The 22,835-nt window shown below is 42.0% G+C and overlaps 3 protein-coding genes across 3 annotated transcripts in view; 1 reads left to right on the top strand and 2 right to left on the bottom strand.

Moving 5' to 3' along the window:
* Positions 1-1,266: 1,266 nt before the first annotated feature.
* Positions 1,267-5,359, bottom strand: cpox (coproporphyrinogen oxidase). The gene is made up of 7 exons (XM_052074207.1): positions 4,661-5,359; positions 3,860-4,003; positions 3,575-3,685; positions 3,313-3,454; positions 2,483-2,701; positions 1,771-1,875; positions 1,267-1,691 (listed from the first exon to the last, which is right to left on the bottom strand). Exons 1-7 carry the CDS (start codon positions 5,214-5,216, stop codon positions 1,607-1,609), a joined length of 1,362 nt encoding a protein of 453 aa, XP_051930167.1. The 5' UTR covers positions 5,217-5,359; the 3' UTR covers positions 1,267-1,606.
* Positions 5,360-5,852: 493 nt separating this feature from the next.
* On the top strand, positions 5,853-11,144 carry ccdc181 (coiled-coil domain containing 181). Its single transcript, XM_052074206.1, has 6 exons — positions 5,853-6,061; positions 6,822-6,926; positions 7,577-8,422; positions 9,244-9,390; positions 9,590-9,744; positions 9,830-11,144. The coding sequence occupies exons 1-6, from the start codon at positions 6,059-6,061 to the stop codon at positions 9,999-10,001; spliced, it is 1,428 nt and encodes a 475-aa protein (XP_051930166.1). The 5' UTR covers positions 5,853-6,058; the 3' UTR covers positions 10,002-11,144.
* Positions 10,995-22,835, bottom strand: part of p3h2 (prolyl 3-hydroxylase 2) — a 47,262-nt gene continuing 35,421 nt past the window's right edge. Inside the window, exons 5-15 of the mRNA XM_052074205.1 lie at positions 20,625-20,752; positions 17,720-17,809; positions 17,290-17,330; positions 16,152-16,243; positions 15,950-16,074; positions 15,030-15,125; positions 14,788-14,938; positions 13,716-13,833; positions 13,274-13,349; positions 12,139-12,279; positions 10,995-11,977 (exon numbers count right to left, since the gene is read on the bottom strand). Of these exons, the coding sequence (XP_051930165.1) occupies positions 11,888-11,977; positions 12,139-12,279; positions 13,274-13,349; positions 13,716-13,833; positions 14,788-14,938; positions 15,030-15,125; positions 15,950-16,074; positions 16,152-16,243; positions 17,290-17,330; positions 17,720-17,809; positions 20,625-20,752 (1,148 nt within the window). The 3' untranslated portion in view covers positions 10,995-11,887. The remainder of the gene's footprint in view (positions 11,978-12,138; positions 12,280-13,273; positions 13,350-13,715; positions 13,834-14,787; positions 14,939-15,029; positions 15,126-15,949; positions 16,075-16,151; positions 16,244-17,289; positions 17,331-17,719; positions 17,810-20,624; positions 20,753-22,835) is intronic.

Genomic DNA, 22,835 nt, shown 5'->3' with positions numbered 1-22,835 from the left:
ATACTAACGAAATAAAATAACTAGAAGAAATGTAAAATAAAATTCATTTACTCACCAATGTAGTGCCTGTTCACTGAGCTGCACATCTACGCGAGTGTCCCCAAACGTTTTTAAACGCACCGTAGCTTGTAAGTGCTCAGCCCTGCTCTGATGTTTCCTTGCTGCCTTGGTAAAATAACTTTAATTGGTAAATACAGTGGAAGGTCCGTCTTGAAAAATGTGTGGAAAGTAGTCCTGCAACCAGATCAACGTCTTCTCCTTCGGCCATTTTGGGTCAAAATGCAGCAACAGCTCCGTCTAGCAGGCGCTAATCCAATCTCCTTCGGCCATTTTGGGTCAAAATACAGCAACAGCTCCCTCTAGCAGGCGCTAATCCAATCACCGAACGCACGTCCAGTGTCGACGTAAACCATTCTGCCGGCCCTGGTACGCAGACTCGTAATCTGATTGGCTATTGCAAACTGAATGTGCCCGTTCATTTACAGCACACAGGGGCCTGCTCTGTTTAATCTGAAGGCCCCGACGAGCGAGTTTAACCAGGCAGGGTACACCCTGAACTGGTTGCCAGCCAATTGCAGGGAACACCTAGACGAAGAACCTTTTGCGCTCACACTCACACCGAGGGACAATCTAGTGCTCCATTAACCTGCCGTGTATGTTTTGAAGGAATAACACACAAACTCCACACAGGAAGGCCGGGAACGGATTTGAACCCACATCCTCGGCACTGTGAGGCAGACATGCTAACAAGGCAACCACCGTGCCTCCTGTGAAATGATTTATAATATTAAAAAATGGCAAACGTGTCACATTTCTCTTACTGTCTCACACGAGGCGCTAATAAAAGATTGCTTTTTCTAAGTTAAGGTTTAGACAAATTTGTTCAGTTCAATGTGAGCTGACATTATTGCATTGAGATTGTCTTTATGTTAAATGTGCTGCACCACTTGTGCAGAATGTATTCGTACTTTGTAACTCTGTGAAGTTCAACTGTTGAAAATAAATACATTAAGTCCCCTTATTTACAGAGTGAGATGCATACCTTTCATGGTGCACTAAGAATGATCAATTCTGTCAAATAATACAAGTTGAACTCCAAACTATAAATGACAAATCTTGGGATTTATTTACAAAGAGAGACAGGAACAAAGGAAAATGAAAGTTGCATCAATTTATTTATATATATACACACACACACACACACACATATATATACATATATATACATATATATATATATATATATATATATATATATACATACATACATACATACATATATATAGAATACTTTTAACACCATGCATACTAGGGATTGGTCACCAATCCCAGTACCAGTGACATTGACAATTGTGTGTAGTGAACCCAATGATGTACCATTTCTGTTGTTGATTGTATTCTGTTTTTTAAACAAGCGCCTCTTAAACTGCCACCTTTGCATGAAACATGATCCAAAAGGCAAACATTGAACTGCCGAAGAGAGAAACCCGACCAGAAAAACAAGTGACATCTTTTCAAAACATAATTCACAGCAAGCAAGCGCATTCATGTGGTATGCGTTCGGATGTTCCGTCCGTATTGACGCGTAAACCTGTCAAAACGGCGCTCACAGCCACTCCTTTGGGTTTCGTAACACCTCCAGCATCTCGGCCTCTCGGGTCCCGAGGGCGGGCTCGTGCATGTACTCCCACCTGAGGAGCAAAGGCCCACTGGGTCAACTCAGCGATGCCGGCGGCTCGTCGGCAGCTTTGACGGCACCGCGCCGCTTACCTGGCAGTGAGGGGAAGGGACATGAGGATGCTCTCAATTCGGGATCCCGGCGTGGCCAAGCCGAACTTCACTCCTCTGTCGTACACCAAGTTGAACTCCACATACCTGAAGCACAACGTCACGCTGGTCTCACATGTGACAAATTTGTGTGGTTCTTCAGTCAAAAGCAGGCACAATCATCCTGATACTGGTAAGAATTTGATGGTGATGTGCCCAAACATTTGTCTTGAAAAGACAATTCTTGTAAAATTACATTCATTTCCAAAATGTTTTTATTGTGAAAACTAGATTATATTCTTGTGAAGTGACAATGTTCATCTCAAAGCTTGTTCTCATAAAAATATGACTATCCATGCAAAATGAAGTTAATGTTGAAGATATAAAATGTTATCTTGAGAATGTGACTTCATTCTTACAAAATTACTTTTCATCTCAAAAAATATATTTTTTAAGTCCTCAAAATATGACAATTATTGTTTATCTTAACAATATGACCATTCTTGTACAAACATAATGTTGAAAATATAACTTTTTTATCTGGGAAATTGTATTTTTAATTATTTTTATCATCATAAAATTTTCCTTGAAAAAATACAACTTATTTCACTTCAAAATCTGACTTTATTCTTGTAAAACTACAATGTTAATCCAGTATGAAGCCCGTGTAGTTTGCTTTTTCTTTTCAGTGTGGCCCAAATAGCGACACGCTCACCTTCCTCGTCGCACCTGCTGCCAGTCCTTCTCCTCGGCGGTGAAAGGGTCACGTAGGTGTTTGTGCACTATGGGCAGGTAGCAGGGCACCACCGTGCGGGCGCAGCTCTTGACGAAACCGAAAGCCTCCTCCTGACTGGGGCCGTCGAGATCGTCGAAGAAGATCCCGCCAATGCCTCGAGTCTCTCCTCTGTGGCGGACGTAGAAGTATCGGTCACACCTGAAAGAACACAAATTGACAAATCGGAAGAGTAACTTGTGGAAAGAGTGAAGGGCTATGACAAAAGATCATTTGTTAACTCATTCAGTACCAGCCAATTCTAGACCAAGTCTGAAAAGATGTTTGAACACGTCTTTGGGAGTGAATGAGTTAATAGCCTGCAATCGTCTGGGGGGAAAAAAGTCAGCCAACAAACATTATTTAGTTCCTATATGTATTGTCTGTATGAGTTTCAATTTTTTATTTGAAATACTGAAGTAAAATGTATGAAGTAAATTTCTACTTTGGACTGACTGATTTGGGAAAAAAAACAGTAACCGCAGTCATGACCATATGATTAAATTAGTACCTTTCTGGCAGCAGCCATCTTGCAATATTTTAAAGCAGCTCTTGTTGTTGATTTCATTATATTTAGAGGGGGTCAAAATAAACTGTCCAATAAATATTGACTTTAAATTACTTGACAAAAGCCACCCTTTGCAGTGCATCAGATAGCCACGGTCAAAACGGTCTTTTCCTACACTGCTGTCTTATCAGCGGTACGCAGTCATGAAACACCCTCAGCATCCCACGTGATGACATCACACCCTTAGGCGCGCATCCCTTTGTACCATTTCTTGAAGTCTGCGTAGTATTGCGAGTGGTGCTTGTCGCAGGCCTCCTTCAGCGTGTTGTGAAAGTGAAAAGCATCTTCTTTATTGACATAGATCGGAGTCAGGTCTGTGCCACCACCGAACCACCACTGTTTGGAGCCTAGAATACACGCGCGTCGAAGAGAGGAGACAAGGGTGATGATTCATTCATGAGTTGAATGGAGTCATGGATACGAAGACACGGCTGCTGACGTCAAGGAGCAGACAGTGACACGCTCACCGTCTTCCTCCTCGATCTCAAAGTATCTGTAGTTGAAGTGCACGGTGGGGATGTGCGGGTTCTTGGGGTGGATTACAGAGCTCACGCCCATGGCACAAAATGGCAGTTTGCCTGAGAAACACATCACATGTCATTATTTTCCTCTGCTACTTTCTGTCCTTCATTCTTGCCAGGCTTCTCCAACGACTTGGACTTTTTTTTTTTATCTTACAGTGGTTAATTTCTGTGACACTCAGAAATGCAAAAATATCACCCGGAACAGTTGATGAAGGCGACGCCGCTTACCATCTTTCCCTTTAAGGACCTTGCCCCTGCTCCTCATCTGCTTGGCTGCTTCTTCGGTCAAGTTTCCGAACACAACTGACACATTGACGCCGGCCTTCTCAAATACTTTGCCATCCTGCATCACGCAGCTGATCCCACCACCACCTGAAACACAACATCTATGCCGTTTCATACATGCAAAACATCAGTCAAATGTATTCTGCAAAAGTGAGAATTATTGGCCTGTATGAAATTTAGCTCCCAAGTTGGCATAAACAAGCTGCACATTTTTGAGTTGGAATGGTCTTAACCAGTTAGGAAATGGGGGAGCGTTGGGTAAAAATTCTAAAAGTGTTTAACCTAAGGCATTAATTTAGGAATTTCATTTGGGAAAATGTGGATATAGCACTGAAAAAAGTGGACATTTGGGCAACATGAAAACACCTTGAAATATGTCCCAAATGAGATATGTGAAAAGAATATGTGACATAGGAAACATCTCAGTTCTTTTCAACATTTGTTTTAGGGAAAATGTGGAATTGTGGGAATGCTGGAGAATGTAACAAGTAATTGCCCCTGCACGCATGGTCTGAATAAGATGAGTGTTATCACATTAGAATGGTTTGACTCGGTTGAGAAATGCTTTCGTTTAAGAAGGTCAAACGTGGCTTTATTTGCCAGAGAAACATACTCAAACCAAAATTTTAGAGTTACACCTAAAATGCACCCCATCCTGAAATTTCCCCCCAAAGCGCATTGTGCCGAAATTTGGAAGTGTATATGTGTAAATGCTATTCAGCAAACAACAGTGCCTCCTCCTACCTTCTTTTCTTTCCCAGCGATCCACCTTGAACGTCCCACCGTCCACCGCCTCCAAAGCTTTGCAGAACTCGGCCTGCGTCTCCATGATGAGCATCTCCATCCTGGTGCACATCTCGCCTTTCCTCTGCTGCAGGACGTCGACGTCAGTGACCGGAGGAGACATGAATCCCCGGCACCTCGCCAAGATGTCCCCTTCCTCCTGGTCCTCCTCGACCGCTCGGGGTACCAGAGTCGCCATCTCGGCCCGCTGCAAGTGGTTGATGTTGGCCAGGAAGCCCGTGAATGCAGCGGCTGCGGTGACTGCAGCGGCCCCGCTCAGCGCCAGGGCTCCACGACTGCAGCTTCGCCTGCCGGCTGATGACCTGCTTGCGGTCCCTTGGGACATGAAACGTAGGCCGGTAGTCCTGGACGACCATGTTGCCGATGCCGAGGAACTAATGTGAGGCGAACGAGACGAAAGAGACTCTCCCGTTCTCGAAAGGCCATGTAAACGAGAACTAAAACATCGCCTCGACGTAATCTGTGCTGTATTCTTAACGAATACGACAATGGTCATTTTTTTAAGGAAAGACACACTTTATATTGCCCTCACTCAACTCTTTGGTGGTTACTGAGCCCGCACAAACTCACAAAACGTTATCAAAACTCGCAGATAACAGTTTGACTCCAATGAGCACGTACTTCCGCGTAGTCAGAGAAGTATCATGGGAAATGTAGTTTATATAGACACATACAACTGGACATTCCCCTATAGGCAAACTAAAAGTCCCAGAAAGCTGTGCGACTAAGGATGCGTTCATGGACTCCCGCGCAAAATTAGTTTGTTTACATAAAACGCCCACTTGTGTCCAGTTAGATTTTGGTCGTAAAATTCACAACAAGCAGCAAATCGCGTACACATATTTTAATTGGTACAAATTTGACTGAACAGTGTTGAGGTGCCTGCTTAGTGTTGGTTTTGACGTTTTGTTTTGACCTTTTTTGTGAATCGAATTGTTTTGTTTTGTTGTTTTGAACGTCATTAAACAAACTCTCAACATAACTATTAAATTACATTTCATAAATACTCAAAACCGTATTTACGTTACGATATTCCGGAACGTTTATTATTAGTATTGTTATTATTTTTGTGGTGACAGCTCATGCGAGTGGGCTTTCATTGTCGTCTGTGCGCATGAGCGAGTGTAAATGTTGTCAGTCTCTATGGCGACGGGACAGCTAATGCTTTTAGAGTTGCAGACAGCAAGAGATTATGTGCACGTAGCAGGTGTTGCCCCGCAGACTGACAGGCTCAGTGTGTATGTGACACCTTTAGATGGTGGAAAAGAGGCAGCACATTTATTTGCATGTTCGGTTTGACCGTATTTTCACTCCTCGGGAATAGTAACGCACGAACCAATGGTAAGTTTACAGACAAACATTTCTTTTTACTTCATAAGGTTTCGCGTGAAATCCTTTCAATGAAAGCCCAAGGGCAAACTTTTAATGATGATATAGCCCGATGTTTATTCATTTCCGACAAACCAAAGCAATTAGGAATAAGATATCAGACAGGCTTCAACACTGTTTGCAGTAGCCTTGGTTTGTAATACATGATCTCACGCAGGAAATACGATATGTTAATTGATTCGTCAAGTACGTTAGTGTTATATCATTTTAAAAATAGATTTATCTCACGATCCAACAAACAGCATTGTCTTCTTTAGTAATGCTCTTATAAGTACTCCTACCAATGATAATGATTTGGTGTTATATGGCACTTTTTATATACTCTACATGTATATTATTTTTTATATGCTACAACATTGAGGACATGTGGCATTTTCATTGTGTGTCAATTACACTGGGTCTGAATAAGCAGAATTTCTGATATTTGGCTATCATGTATTCATCAATTCTAAAATCAAACCTTGAGGAATAACATAACCAGGCCATTTGCAATGTAGCGGTTCACAAAGTAGACTTTCTTACCAGTGGTATGGAATCAGTATTTTCTATGTCTCGCCTAAACTCAGCTGGCTCAAGCCTTCCCACACTCCTGAACATGATAAGCACGATATGAAATGAATGGCATACGATAGCAGTATTAACCCTAATTAAATAAAACTATTTGTTATCACTCTATATATTAGTACAGTATTTGATCTTCTCCTGATGGTAGATCATGAGTGAGGTGGTTTGCACGAAATCCCAGGAAGTGTATGAGGACGACTTTGAGAAGGATCTGGACTGGCTGATCAGTGAGGAAAGTCGGAGTGAGGAGCAAGTAAGTGAAACCCAGCAGCTGACACACTGTTCTACAGTAATGACATCCTTTCACTGTGGTGCAATATTCATGAACACGCGAACACAAACACTGTTACACTGGACTGCCAACGACAATCGGTGGAACAGCTAAAATTGTACAATTTGGACTACAGTGGAAACTCGAGTTAACGGTCTGATTGGGAGAGAGGATCATCCGTTAGAGACCATTGTCCGTTACACAGAAGTCTTTTTTTTCATACCTTAAAAATGTAGAACTCAATTATTGTTAAGAAGGAAAAAAAAGCTTGGAAATGTTTGAAAATTTTATCCAAACTTACCTAATTGGTGTTTGAGGGATCATAATAGCATGCTTCTCATATTCATGAGTCACAATGTTAACGCTTCCTTTACTCACCTCTCGTTATATTAGAAGCCATAAATAAGGGCTTTACAATAAAAACTACTATATACAAATAGCATGTTTGGGAGACGTCTATAGTGCGACTAGCGGCGGAGTAAAAAAAAACAGCCATATATAAGATTAGGTGGATATGACCCATCCGTTCGTTCGGAGTCTGTTAAATATTGTGGGAAAATGATTTGAATTAAAGAAATAGTCATGGAGAAGTTTGTTCACCCCTGTACTCAATGCATATTAACACCACACAGGGTCCTAACTATGACAACATTGAAGCGGACATTGACAAAGAGCTGGCCGAGGATGAGAAACAACTTAAAGTGAAGGAGAGAAGCAACGACTCTGATGAGCAAGAGGACGATGAGGAGAGGTGGCCCTCACCGATGGACCCACTCGAGTACGATTTGGACAGAGACGGCCTCGATAAGTCCTTTCATGCAACACCGCCTCCTTTGGGTGTGGGTGAGCAGACGGATGAGGAAAAGAAATACATCCGGGGGAAAATCCAACAAGCCAACAAGGAACTGCAGGATCAAGAAGCTCCAAATTTGAGCCGCAGGCGGCGACTTCAGTTTAAAGAGACACTGGTTACCTTAGCAGTGCCTCTGTTGCATTCGGAAAATGACACCAGAGAGGTGGATGACGCAGAGATTGAAGTGTCAGGGAGGTTGTCTGAGCTGAAACTGTCCCCTCGAGAGGAGCGTCAAGGTGGGATGAGAGATGAAGGGCCAAAAGAAGGAAGGGTCCTTGTGGAAAAAGATGGCAGGTTTGACCTCGTCAGCCTCAAAGAGGTGGAGAGTCAAGGCCTTCTCCCTCCAATCACACCAGAACACACAGGCAGCCTCAAGAAGAGCCCAACTTCCCTCCCCTCTACTCACTTGCCCGTCGGAGCTACTTCCGATCGCATGCGAGCACCCCGACCTCCGGGAAGGCCAAGCTCGGCCTGCCATAGCCACAGAGGAGGTCAGAAGAGAGGAACCAAGAGGCGAGTGCAGTCAGCCAGCGAGGTGCCCTCCCAGGCCACGTTCAAGCTATCACCTCATCAGAAGGAACTGCTGCTCAAGGTCCAGGAGAGGAAGGAGAAGATGGCCAGAGAGGTAGCGATACTCGTTAATCCCCACTATTCAGAGAGAGCTAGGGCCGAGACTTGTTCAGGGTGAAAATGAACTAAAACCAAAATTAATTTTTTAATGAATAAAATAACAAAAAAATGTGAGTTTTTTAAAAAAATGGCAAATACCTGAAATTATTTGAAATTACATTTACCCTTCCAAAACAAATCAAATTCACAACAATTCTAGCTACTGTACTATAAATATAGATTCAACGTCATTTCCATTCATTTCTAAGGGGGAAAAATATTTTATATGTTAAACGTGCAAAGGCTTATTTGCTAAGAACAATACATTTGATCAGTTTCAACATTAAATATCTTTTCTTTGTAGTTTATTCAATTAAATATAGTTTAAACATGATTTGCAAGTCATTGTGTTTTTACTTTTGTTCAACACAACATCCCAACTTCATTGGAATTTTGTTTAGAGCATAAAGAATTTAACAGTTGCGCGTTGTGATTAATCCAACACGATTGCTTTTGGTGTATGCGGCTCGGCCGTTAGAGAGCAGTATAATATAAAAAATTCACGCAAGACACAAACGAATAAGCGCTTCGCGACTACTGTAAGTGACTTAGTTGCTGAAATCATTTTTAAAATTTATTTTTTAAAACAATATATGCCTATGAGTATTGTTGTATATGTTCAAATATCCATTGCGGACCATTTTAAATCATTGTATTAGCACCAAAATGCCAGCAGATGGCGCCAAAGCAAATCATATGTGCCACCCGACAACTAAGCAGTGGTTGACGGTTTTGTACAATTATTCAAATACTGTACCCGCTAACGTATGGTGCCAGGCCGAGCAGAGGAAGCTGGAGGAAGATAAACAGAAAAAGCAGGAGAACGATTTGGCGTTCAAGGCCTGGCTGCTGAGAAAGAGAGAGCAGCTGCAGCAAGAGAGGAGAATCCACAAGGCTCAGGAGATGGAGAAAATGAATTTGCAGGTAATCACCACAGGGGTGTGTGTGTGTGGGGGGGGGGGGGGGGCGAAAGCTATAAATAACACGACACTACGCTTCAAAACAAGTAAAACAGTAAATAATCAGTAATAAAACCAAATCAAATGTGGAGGAGAAAACCAACCCTCAAAAGTTTGTAACATTTGTAACAATTGTGTTTTTAAAAGTGTGTTTTCTTCTGCAGAAGGGCTCCAGTGAACCGGAGGCTTTCCGGCACTGGCTGCAGAGGAAACAGGAGCAGCAACAGCGAGAGAAGCAGCTCGTGCAGCTGAAGAGGTTGGAGGAGGATGGCGGTTATCTCCTCCGAAGCCGAGAGGAGTGCGAACGTGCCTTCAAGCTGTGAGATCATCGTCGTCTGTCGCTGTCTTTTTTTTTTTTTTTAAAACACACAAGCGTTTACTTTGACCTGTGCGTCCTCCCTCAGATGGCTGAACCGAAAGCGGGCGGAGAAGAGGGCGGAGGAACGGGCGGCTCGGGAGCGGTCGCGTAGGTTTGTGGTCGAGGAGCGGCGGGCGCGGCGCATGCGCGATCTGCTGTGCACGGCCAGCGACACCAGGACGTTCAGGTTTACCGATCAGCTCACCTGTCACTTCTGAAGCGGGTCGACCAACGCCCTTCATTTTCCAGGTTTGGAACGGTCTGCAATAAACAACGTACAACCCCCCCCCCCCCCCATTGTTTATATTATCGGGGTTTTCATAGAAATACTCTGTGTAATTTAGTCTTTAGCACAGACCATCTATTTGAGCATTTATTAAATATCTATTGGCTGAAATCTGTCCCACCAGAAACTTAACTGAATAATTCACATTTTAATTTGTAATTTTGAATTAATACGTTGAAAAGCTGCATCTGAATTTCAATTCATTAGTTTGGATGCATGCATTAGTTAGCATGTCGTCACAGTGCAGAGGTCCAGGATTTTGGCTCCTTCTTGTTTGGATGAATAAATGCTCAAATGGCTGTTTTAACGCTGTTCCGTAATTATTCAATATCCTTCGTAAGGAGGATGCTAGTGCATGACACGTGCCTATGACTCTGGCCTAAGAGTGCATCTCATGATTTTTTTGAAGTCGAGTTTTGAAAATCACCAATAAGACAGTCATTCTATACTCGCGTGCGGAATCGTCTTATTGATGAGTAGAAGTGTAGTTTCACACTTAAAGTACTGCAGCAGCCAGGGCCATCTGTATTTTGATAATTCAGTATTATGAAATCTTTTTTTATACTTTAGTTGCTGAGATGTTCTCAAGAAAGATGACCTGTCTTGTTATGGAAAATTGAATTTGTATTGTTGATATTCTTTGTTATATTTTAAATTAGTTCAGGTTTTGCTTCACTGTTTTCTTAAAGCACATCCACCACAGTGACCACTCAGCATTCCACGTGTACATTATTGTCAGAATTTCAATTGGGACAAAAACAGCAATGTTATTTATCTTAAAAAGCAAACTTGTGTTGACACATGGCATTTACAGATGCAAAAATGACTATTAAATCTGAATCTGTAGGAGCAATTTGTGTTCCAGCACAATTATGTGAGTCTGCATGTGAGAGTAAGCAAAAAAAAAAAAAAGACCTACCGACACTAACCGTCTATAATTTATTAGGGCCTGTAAACATACAAGTTTGTGCATTTCATCATTAAATATCAGTGAAACCCAAAGTGTAGAACCTCGCCCAATCGGATTAAAGCTCTTTGAATCTCTGCAGAACAACAAACAATACATACCCCCCCCATTGAATTTACAGTGCATGACTCTGTCTTATCACCTGTATATCAACACAAATCTCAAATATATTCCTTGAAACAGGAAAGATTAATCTTTTACGATAAAAAGCTTCCCATATGAAACGCAGACAGTCGTGGCAGCAGCTGTCTACGCATTAAAACATAAATAAAATCACAACATAAAATACAGACACATTTTCCCCAAACTTGACAGAGAGAAGTACCGAGTGCATGATTATTATAAATACATATAATATTCAGAACACAGCTCTTTAAAATAGTGCCAGTTACAACAAAAAAAACAATCTAAAGGAGAAAACAGTGCACTGTCTACTTTGAGGACAACAATTATTGGCATGAAAATAATGAAAACAAAACTGATTTGGACCTGGAAAGTACCTGTTTGTCAAGTATTACTGACCATTGATGTCACGATGTACTGTACTCATCGTGTGTATCCACATTACAAACCAATATGTTGAACTCAAAATAGCCTAAAGCAGGAACTAAAACCTCCCATCTGACACTTTCACAGATCAGTGAGTCATAAAAGAACACAAAAAAACAGCAAGAGCACGCTCCAGCAGACCCACAAAAAACAGCCCCCCCACCCCTACAAACACACACAATCCCAATATCATCGACCCTGCAATTGAAATACAAGTAGAAAAATAGATCTGTTTCTGATTCAAAGGTAAGCTCCCCAATAAATAAATGTCATCAACAATCAGATAAGGTGTAGGGGTACGTCTACAGTTCATCTTTGGGGTTGATGTCGAGACCATCACCCATAGACTTGCTGATCCAGTTTTCGACCACCTCGTCTGCCTTCAGTCTCTCCTGTACAAATAATCAGCGCACAATCATTGCCCGTCTCTGCTTAGGAAGCAATGAAAGAGAAACTGCTTTCTCCTTGGGTATGTCTAATTCCTGATGAACGTTTTTGGGAAAAGTTGCTATCGCGTAAACATACAAAGAAGGGACTTAAAAAAAAGGCGTACCATTTCCTTGAAAAGCGGGTCAAAGGTGAACCACAGAGCCAAAGCACACCTCTGCCCATCCGTGATGGCTTTCACGCCGTGCGGATTCTCCCTGCCGGAGGTGAACGCCACCATCCTGCCACACTTGGGTTTCACCGTTGCCTGGAGACGAGGCGGACCAAATCAATGCCCAACCACTTCAAATTTCATGCTTACATCGCTTCAAAAAAAAAAAAAAAGAAAAACCACACACACACACACACAAAAGATAACTTACAAACTTTTATGGGGACAATTAATTTACATTGTGAAATATTCATTCATTCATTTTCCGAGCCGCTTGATCCTCACTAGGGTCGCGGGGGTGCTGGAGCCTATCCCAGCTGTCTTCGGGCAGTAGGCGGGGGACACCCTGAATCGGTTGCCAGCCAATCGCAGGGCACACATAGACGAACAACCATCCACGCTCACACTCACACCTAGGGACAATTTAGAGTGTTCAATCAGCCTGCCATGCATATTTTTGGAATGTGGGAGGAAACCGGAGCACCCGGAGAAAACCCACGCAGGCCCGGGGAGAACATGCAAACTCCACACAGGGAGGCCGGAGCTGGAATCGAACCCGGTACCTCTGCACTCTGAAGCCGACGTGCTAACCACTGGACTACCGGGCTGCCCCATTGTGAAATAAAATACTGGAAATGAATACGCTGCACATTAGTAATGCATTTAGTGTATGCAAAAAATGTAGTAATAATTGATGTAAAGAATTATAGTGTCAATCACATCACGTGTATTATGATGAAATGATTAAATCCCAATTTTTAATAAATATATTGTAAAACCATTCGGGGAATGTAACGATAATTTAATGGTTCTGTATCTGTTGCTCAGCGCTCTTAAACACAGACCCCTCATTCAAGCTATGGAGGATGGGGCATCATGAGCAACTGGGGAGTGGGAGGGGGGTTCAGTATCTTGCTCAAGGACACTTCGACACGGTCATAAGGGCCAGGGATTGAACTCACAACCTCTGGGTTGCAAGACGACCACTCGACAATCGAAACATGCCACAAGGCATTTTTAAGATCTCCAAACATGCTCACAAGCAGTCTTTTCGTCCAGATGATACTTTGGCAAACGCAAACCAACTTACTGTGACAGTTTTGGCGTCCAATTGTGTAAAGAAGATCTCGCCACCTTCAAAGTCCCCATTGAGGTATAGTAGTGCACTGGAAAGAATAGGGAGACACCACCAGAGGCGAGTGAACATGTGGGACGCCGTACTGGATTACACTGTGTGGATCGACTACTTTGATCATCACTCACTCAAACACAGGCGCATTTTGTACAAATGTGGGCATTGAGCATACTTGCGGTAGGGTTGCACGGCGTACTTGCATTAAAAAAGTGCCGCGGAACTAAAACAACACGCTTACACATGCAGTACATATATAATATGTAACATGTCCTGAATTATACATACGATCCTCCATATAAATGTTATGTGTGTTGTGGTATTGTTTTAGTGCATGTGCCGAGGTACTTTGTGCGGATAATATTCAGAGTCCGAATTTTGGTACTGTGACAACGCTAACCTGTAGTCCCGATGGGTGTACGCAGGAGCCTGCCTCCAGCATTCATTTGCCTCTGGGTCCAGGTGACAGTTGTCACCGTGGATGGGATGGCTCAGGTCATTCCTGTGATCCTGTTGCCCTGTCAACATCCGAGACAAAAACACGGATAGCGTTTCCATGAGTTTAAAAATGGCTTTGGCTCAATGTGTTTTCCACAAGCTCTTTTTTGGCAATGCTGTATTGTATAAACAGACTGATTGCAAGTTCCCCACACTCCCTTTTTCTCTTTTTAACAATTAAAACTGGTTGCTGAATTTAAACTAGCCTTTGGTTAGGTTGAAATAATTTCTTGAAAGTTTACCTTTGTTATTTAGATTAAAAGTAGAGTGCTGATATTCCGCTCTTAACGTCTCAATTACAGATTCATGCCACATGTATATTCACACACATGGGCAATTTAGAGTCTTCAATTAACCAACATAAAGCAAACCCATGCAAGCAAGCGCAAGAGGATAACGCAACCCTCACACAGGAAAGCCGCAGCCCAAATTCAAAACCAGAACTGTGCGGCAGATGTGCACCGGGCTATGTGTGGAAACCTCATTCTCATGCTCAGGCTATTTCCTCTAATTTTTAAAACCCTTTGTCATAGAAATACCAGTTATGGTGTTTCTATCTGCCATGTAAAAATAAATAAATAAACAATTTAAAAAGAAGCTTTATCTCATTTTTATGGCGGGAATATTTTTTAAATTCTCTTCATAGTTTTATAACTACTGTAACTCTTGAAAAACATCCTTTTTCATAGTAATTACATGAAAATGTCTTCACATTAAATGTTCAGGAGTGTTTAAAAAAACACAATAATGTAAAGATTTTACATTTTTTTAATCATTTTTCTAAAAACAATTTTGGAAAAATTATTAATTTTTTTTTTTTTTTAGTTTTGGTGCACCGCTAAAAGCTTCACGTAAAGTTAATAGCCCGTGTCAACCAGTGATCATCTTTGTAAAGGCAAGCTTGCCTGGTGAGTGGACAGGAATGCACTTATTCCAATACCCCGTAGGTTCAAACGCATCACAAAACAACTAACCTGTGATGGCCGAGCGGCACACCATGTGAGTGTAGGAAAAGTACAGAGTGGTGTTGATCATGAAGTGGGACAGAATGTTGTTTCTCACTCGCGTGCTGGCGTCGTAGAAGAGGTGGGCGCTTTTCATGGGCACCCTGCCCTCGTAGCCGTACTATAGAGGAAGACATGTTCGTGAGCACTGTGTGCTGAAGTTCGAATGGAGAATGAAAAATGTGTTTCAGTCATTCTGCACGGTTGGGTACCTCCAGGGCTTTGAGCACGGTGGCCCCTGCAAACTTCTCGTTGGGGGTGTGAGGAGATGACCTGCCGCTGTATCCGTCTCCTGCCATCGTGATCGTCTAACAGAGAGCGGAGTTTAAAAAAAAAGAAAAATTAAAATCCACCTTTCAACCATTTTCGATTGTGCTTGTTCGCATTAAAGTTATCACTAATACACCGTATCGTACATCATAAGCATGGAAAAAAAATGTTCTAGTTCTTCAGCAGGGGCGGAGACAAACATTTTCACTCGGGTGGCCAGGGTGACAAAAACTCACCAAAGATGACCTGATGATAATCCGTTTGTCTTTTTCTTTTTGTGTCTCGTCGTCTACTTCCATCGATTAGCTAGCTAACAGCCAATCACAGCGATCAATTATTGTCGGACAGCCGACGCCATTTTGCATAGTGACGAAGAATGGCTCATGAATTGAAATCGTACCGTAGAAGCACAATGACGCGGCAATCTGTTAATTTGTCACCCCTTATTCCGGCTTGTATTGTAACCATGTTGGTCAAGTTTGGTAGCTGTATGTGTGCATTTTATTTCAGTAACCCTGATTGTGGATTGTATGAAAAACAATGACTGAATGTCTGCTACTGTGTTGAAATAATCATCGTGATTAATGCCTATTAAGTACTGTATCAATAAATGGCTGTTATGAAAGATTCTTTGATATTTTGTGTGCAGCGCAATACTATTAACATGTATTTAGATCCATGGTCAATTTGAATGTACGATAGCGGAGCATCCAAAGTCCTTAGCGTAACGCGAATGTGTGGAACTGACGGGAAGATGGAATGAATGATCTGCTCCACAGAATGACGTTTATCTCTTCTCGACACGGGGATGGCCGGTGAAAGGGCAACCATGTAACTCCGCCCCTTGTTCTCGAATCCTTACTTGCGCCATCTGTTGGAGCGCTGCGCATTCGTCCTCGGTTAAAACGCCATCCACCAGCATCCGCTCGGTCCCGTTTATGCCCAACGAGTCATGCGGCAGCTCAACACCGTCTAGCAACGGCGCACCTGTACAGAACACAAAGATGGTTTTGGCAGGAGCTCGTCGATATGGGCTGGAAAAGGCGCCGGGAGAGAAATGTGACCTTCTTTGAGATGCTGCGATGAATACACATTGACGTTCTTGTTCTCTGGCATGGCAACATCCACCATCTCGCCATCTATACCGGAGGGAATCCTGCCGAAGAAACCCAACATACAGAATGTTATTTTGTTGAACCACTCATCACCATTTTGAATGTCATTCGACCATTTCCCATTCATGAAAAATTTCATTCAATACAACATAAGAACCGCTAAAGCAGATGCATCACAAATTCTGTCTTCCAAGAAAAGGTTTTGATTGTGACGTGCTCAGAAAGGTTGCAAAGCTAACAGCCCGTAAGAGGTCACGATTTCTATCCGTTTGTTTAATGTCGTGGTTGTCAGAACCGGATCACCCCGAGATCCGTTTGTAATGTTTTAGCTCATGACGAAAGCAAGGAGGTTTTGAATCAAAATTAGAAACACCTCGCCGCGTGATGTGACGAAAGAGTACAGTATTAGGGCCACACCGAAAAAATAAAACAACAGCAAAAATGTAACACCAAAAAACATTGAAGCATTTTTTGTTTCCAAGAACTGAGTTGCAATTCTCTCAATATGAATATATTAACAGCACAATTTAGAATTTTCCGAGACTAAAAGTGAGAATATTAGAGAAAAAAATTGGTGATATTCTAGGGGGAAAAAAAGTCTGAATTTAATGAGAATTGTAATTTTATCAGGACAAATTTGTTTAATGTAGCAATGTTGCAATATAAAACCAGTTACATTTTTACAAAAATTAATGTGTAATTTTACAAGAAAAAGTCAAACTTTTATAAGAATAGATTTGTAATCTCACATGAAAAAAAAAAATCAAGAATTATTGTGAAAATAAATGTGAAATTTTACAACAAAAAATTGGAACGAGTATGTGAATAAATGTGTAACTTGATTTGACAATAAAAAGCAAAAATATCATCAATAGGTAAATTCACAAGAAATAACTGGTAACATCATAATAAACTTATACATATTTAATGTATATTTATTTATATCTATTTAATGTATATTTTATCATAAGCCATCCAAGTTAAAAGTTGTGACATATCTCTCATATGGAGGTTTGTCAAATTGTGCAGGTGTACCTAATGTTGTGGCCCTATGAAAGCATTATAATATGAAGATGTGAGCAAATACCTGGTGGAGTCGTTTCTCCCACCGGGGCTTCTCCAGTAATTCTGCAAAGACCAGGCAATGTTTATGAGACGGATAAAATGAAACTCATAAAAGTAAAAGTGAATATGACCAACCAGGTGTCGCCTTTCACTTAAAAAAAGAAAAACAATATATAAAAGAAGCAAAGATTGCATCTTGACTGTGCCAGAAAGCTGTTAGCCTGCTTTGGGTCAGCTCCAACAGAGAAGTGCTTGGCTTTCCAAAAAAAAAACCCCAAAACATTCAGCAGATGTCATTGAGTACAAAAAACTGCCTGTTCACGTTCTTTTTTTTTTTTTGCTTTCAAAAGCAACTCTCAATGGCCAAAATAAACAAAGGGACAACTCATAAGTTGTCTCGGAGCTTTGAGTCTGAAGTTACAGGTGGAGAAGTGGCACACACCCCCACATACCGCTTCAGTGAAGTTCACACCCATGGTTTGACTTCCAATCAGAAGAAGCTCCAGCTCTTGTTTGTGCCTCCTCAGGTATCGTGCAGCCTCCTGCGGACACACATAACACAGAGGTCACTTCAGGTTATTTATTTTTTTTTTTTGTTCCCCCTATCTGTGGGCCAAGTTCTCCCAAGTTAAAAATGCACAAACACAAGCCGCAAAAACTTTGGGGTATTCAGCTACTGGGTAAAAATTTCAGGATGACTGAAACATGCACTGTATCATTTACAGTAGAACTTCATTTGACTTTCATTTGGAATAAACACCTCCGATTGTTTAATGGTTCACTACTTTTTGCACAATGTTTTGAAGGTTTTTTTTTCATGGTCAGGGGACAATCCACATTTGGATTTTGTTGACCAATTTAGTGCTTTTAATCCTTTCAGGGACAGCGGTCACTACAGTGGGCAACTTATCAGGTTACAGGTTATCATTGTTGGTGCATGAAAGTTTTCAATTATACAGACTAGTGAAGCAGGGAAATATAACCTCTCTCCTCCTAACTGAATCTCATGCCAATCCCCTCGCCATCGCAGGTGAAATCGTCTCAAACTGCCAGGAAACCTTTGCGATTGGCATGCAACTGCTTCTCTCATCTCCGTCTGCCATTGTTTCATTCCCACTTTTCTGACCCTATATGAGAGAGGAGTGGAATGCTTCCGCGGCAACTGGCGTTGCTTTGATGTGGATTGCGACTGACTGAAGATTGACAGGAAGAGTGTTTGCTTTTGCTTTTGACACACACGCACGCTGCACCTGTAGGAAAGCCGGCTAATACAGTTTGTGAAATTCTCAAATAAGTCAAATAACACGACATTGTCTGCTTTTTATTTGACTGCACGAAACCACTCACGCTCACATACACTCTTTCGGAGACAACGGTTATCACAGTGGACAGCTTATCAAGTTATCAGGTTACACGTTATCATTATTTGCGCATGAAAATGTTAACTCATTCAGTACCAGCCAATTCTAGACCAAGTCTGAAAAGACGTTTAAAAACGTCTTTGGGAGTGAATGATTTAAAGAGGACAAATGGCTGTTGATGAGTTTGCACCAGTAGGAGTTCGGGTTGAAGATAATTGTCGCTTCAGCAGAGGTGCTGTTGATTCCGTCTGAACCGGTTTGCGGTCTAAAGAAGAACAATATGTTGGCTTTGGAAATTTGAGCAAACACCCATACGGTTGAACATCGAAACAGACCTACCCAAAATATTATTCCCTCTTTCAAATATAATCCTGTTGGAGATGAACAATGTGTTGAGAACATTGTTTGCTAATTTTCCTCGACCGCGGCAGCTACCGCGAAACAGGGGCAACCAGTTGCTTTTTCTTTGAAGCTATTTTAAATCTTGATCGAGCCAGCCTCTAAATTGTGCCAGAGACGTCTGCGGGTCTGCCTCTTTGATTTTTCCCTTAACGGTTATTTGACAGGGAGGCAACTTGTTTCTGGCACGGACATCTGCAGCCTTGTACTTGACCTCACTGAAGCTAGAGAGGGGAGACTTCTGAATTTGGAACTTTGGGGCTAGAAAGAATAGGAACATAAAAGCCACAATTTGCAAGACACACATGCACACGCACTCATTCACACACTAATGAGTAATGAGAAGCAGGTTTTCTAGGAAACGTAACTTAAAACGGCATCATTTGAGTTGCCAAAGCAGTTCATTCGTTTTCGGAAGCGACGAATCATCAGCAGTGAGTTGGAGTCACTGATCGTCCAGAGCGGAACGTATATTATGCTATGCGCCTTTGGCTTCTAATGACCGAACAGCCGAGAGCATGAAATATGTTGCCTTGAATATAATAACAACAGGCAAAAGTGGCTAATTCTTCCAGATGCGAGGTCAATCTATAGTACGAGTGAAAAACAAAATGTAAAAGGGGAAACCCCAGCCAGATGGTGAGTTCACATCTGTGGCCAAGAAATGGAAGCAAATGCACCACTGACTCCTGTCGTCTCCTTCTTTCTCAAATCTAAACTTTTTCTTGGAGGGCTGCTGAATATCTACTTTGGATGCCCACACCCAAGATCACATGATCAAACTGATATTGAAGTCAAAACCCGAAGCACTCGTCTGAGCTTATTATTCAATTAGAGTGATGCTCAAGAATAAGCTGAGAGCGCTTGTGTGCCAAAATTTGTCTGCAGTTAAATTTGAAGAAAAACAGGAAACACATTCTCAGGTGAGAAGATAGTTTAGCTGCATGGGTAATTGACTGAATGGCAACCTCGGCCATAGCATGTTGAAGCAAATCCATCTTTTTGGTATCCTCCCATTGTGGTTGGTACCCTGGTGGTCCAGTATTTGGCAGGAGGGACAGTGGCCCACCAGATCCAGCAGATAGTACTCTTTTTTTTTATTGTGCAATTTATATCTAATACAAAGTCGTGATGTAAGAATCTGCATCTCTGGCAATAGTTAAAATGGTTTTGGGGGAGCAATTTCCTGAGTGTGTGTCTGTATCACTTCCTGTTCCTGCTGTGTCTCTATCCAGAGGCAGCCCCTAGCCTGTCATTAAAAAAAAAAAAAATCCTTGTGGAATTCTGCCTCGCAACATCGAATCATAAATGTGTGACTCAACCTGGAAAAAAAATGGCTCCAAGTACTTCTGCTGACATGCACTGCTGCACTAAATAAACACCCAAGATCGTGTTACAGTTTAATGAATCATGAATTTGTTTTCCGAGGAAGTAGGCGCTACCAAAGCAGTTGAATTAATTTTCGTTCCCCTTAGAAAAACTGCCACTGGGCAAAGCACAATCAGTTGTGACGATAGAAACAAAGAGTGCTGTGTTTATGAATAAACTGAATTCCGGAAGCAGGTCCCCGTCAACCACAGACGCAACCGAATCTGACCTCTCGTGGTGCGCTGTCGCGTCCCAGCACCTCCTTGTAGAAGTCAACGTTGTCCGTCATGAACTGCTCTCCCTCGTGGAATAAAAGGTAGGCGAGTGCGCACTGCAGCGCCTCCTCCACTTTTTCCACTGCGGAGACATAAACAGGAAGAACATGAGTTGGGGTTTTTTTCACAGCTCCGGAAAGATAGGATGTGGGGAAATCCATCATGTCTCCAGCTGATTATCATTTCCAAACCGTCAGTGCAATCAAGCAAGCTCTGCTCGAGAGAGTGAATAAAAGGGCACATGACTACAGAGTCAAGTCACGCTGACGTCAGGCATCCAAGACGTGCACCTTCGCCTCATCAGTGCGCACACAAATCGCATTCTTTCCAAGCTAGTAAAAGACGCAGGGTCAACCAGAGTCTTCCTGTCTGGGATGACACGGCGCATCTGCTGCGGTCCGCTGTGCCTTCTCGCCTCAGTACCGGACCGGAGATATGAGCTCAGACGCCCGGGAAACCTCACAGGCAGGTTTCAATGAGGGAACGTCCACCCAATGAGGGGGCTGCCGAGTGGTGGCCAACGTAGTGCAACTGGAGGGTGTTCGACAATCAACACAGCTGTTGAGTGACTTTTGAAAAGTCACAATTTGGACATTGCTTAGTTTTCTTTTTAGGTCATTTTAACACTGAGTCCCGCCACGATGATATTTTGATCGTAAACTTAACATATTGTCCCTTCCTATCAGTTGCCGTTCAAGAGCCGAATCAAAAGGTTTGTTGCCACGGTTTTATTGCCGGTGGTGTAGAACTACACGTTATCACTTTGAGAATCGTTTTTAAAACATGTTGACTTTCTACATAAATGAGGCAAGCTGAATAATTAGATAAATAAGGTAAGAAAAAATCCTTAGGAAATCAAAATGGGACAAATAACTCTCAGTATGGTGCAATATAGATCTATTTCATGCCGTAAATTCATTTTGGTGCGGGGGCATGTCTGGTTTATCGTGCTTGGGAATTGTCACACACGTTAGAAACAAGTGGAGATCTTCTTGCTGTTCCTTATTAGCATACCTTGCCTGCACCGATCTCCTGTATGGACTCCAACGTGTCTCCTTGGAGACAACGCACCTCTCCTGCACTGATGAGAGGAGCCGCTTCCATTTGTCGCTAAACAAGCCGCCAGTGTTCACTCTCACGACGTCGCAAACGGCCATTTCTACCTGGGCTTGTTGATGAAAATTCCAAAAAGAATGAAAACTCCACCCATGCGCAAAATAGGGCCGTCGATGTATGAATTCGTCATTCAGAACATTAAAAATTGATGTTGTGCCAGTAGTTTAACAGGTATGCCTTAATGAACTAATTAAGCAAGTAGAGCACATTATGTACTTTTCAGTCATTAGTTATCCTGTAATGTGACTCCTTGTAACTGTTCGTGTGAGCGATTTCATTTTTTATGTGACTGATTGCGTCACAAAATTTTAATTCACCACAGGGACACCCCCAAAATGATTGGGCGCTCCAGAAGTCTTGGTTGGGCATTCTTAAAGGCTGATGATGTAGACAGGCTTCTTGTTTATTGATAGTCGACAACCTACTGAGAGCGCTGTGTAGGATTATGCTTATATTTTCTTGGACACATGTTAAAATTTAGTCTTGTTTGGAAGCAGCATCTTTTGTTGATGTGACGGTTTTGTTGTTACATATTAGTCCCCAAGGGGATATTTTTGTTATTCAGTGCTGCCTAATAGAGCATTTTAAATGTTTGAAATTCAATGAATTAAGGGTTCTCGGAGGGTCAAGTTTTGGAAGTTGTCATTGTTATTTGTTTTTCATTTTTATTGAAGGCAGGAGGGGGGGGGGAAGACGGAAATTGGGGAATATATTTGAAGGACGACCTTGACATTATAAATGAAGGGATTGAAAGGTAAACCCATTTACGTCGGAATAATTATCTGGTATTTGATATTCCAACGTATTAAGCTTTTGAAAGATTTCATGAACTAAATCTATTTCGTCTTTTTAGAAGGTGTGAAAATTTACATGAGCAATTAAATTTGTCTCATGAACCGGCAGTTCTGTCAGACAGGGCGCAGTTCATTTCTCCTGCACAAATGGTTCTCCCGAATGCATCTTTGGGTGTTTTAAAGGTCATTAACACACCCATGGCAGGTTTAGCGAACTTTGTTTCACAGGTTCAGCAACCACACAATATTCTTTCT

This window comes from Hippocampus zosterae, chromosome 8, assembly GCF_025434085.1.
Source record: "Hippocampus zosterae strain Florida chromosome 8, ASM2543408v3, whole genome shotgun sequence".
Classification (NCBI taxonomy): domain Eukaryota; kingdom Metazoa; phylum Chordata; class Actinopteri; order Syngnathiformes; family Syngnathidae; genus Hippocampus; species Hippocampus zosterae.
This window is presented reverse-complemented; position numbering and strand designations above follow the sequence as displayed.

Coding starts and splice junctions, on each gene's coding strand:
- ccdc181 (XM_052074206.1), top strand. Junction 8,423..9,243: donor AGGAGAAGATGGCCAGAGAG/GTAGCGATACTC, acceptor GTATGGTGCCAG/GCCGAGCAGAGGAAGCTGGA. Junction 9,391..9,589: donor TGGAGAAAATGAATTTGCAG/GTAATCACCACA, acceptor TTTCTTCTGCAG/AAGGGCTCCAGTGAACCGGA.
- cpox (XM_052074207.1), bottom strand. CDS start 5,216: ATGACCATTGTCGTATTCGTTAAGAATACAGCACAGATTACGTCGAGG. Junction 2,702..3,312: donor TACGCAGACTTCAAGAAATG/GTACAAAGGGAT, acceptor GTGTTCTTTCAG/GTGTGACCGATACTTCTACG. Junction 1,876..2,482: donor CAGCAGGTGCGACGAGGAAG/GTGAGCGTGTCG, acceptor GTTGTGCTTCAG/GTATGTGGAGTTCAACTTGG.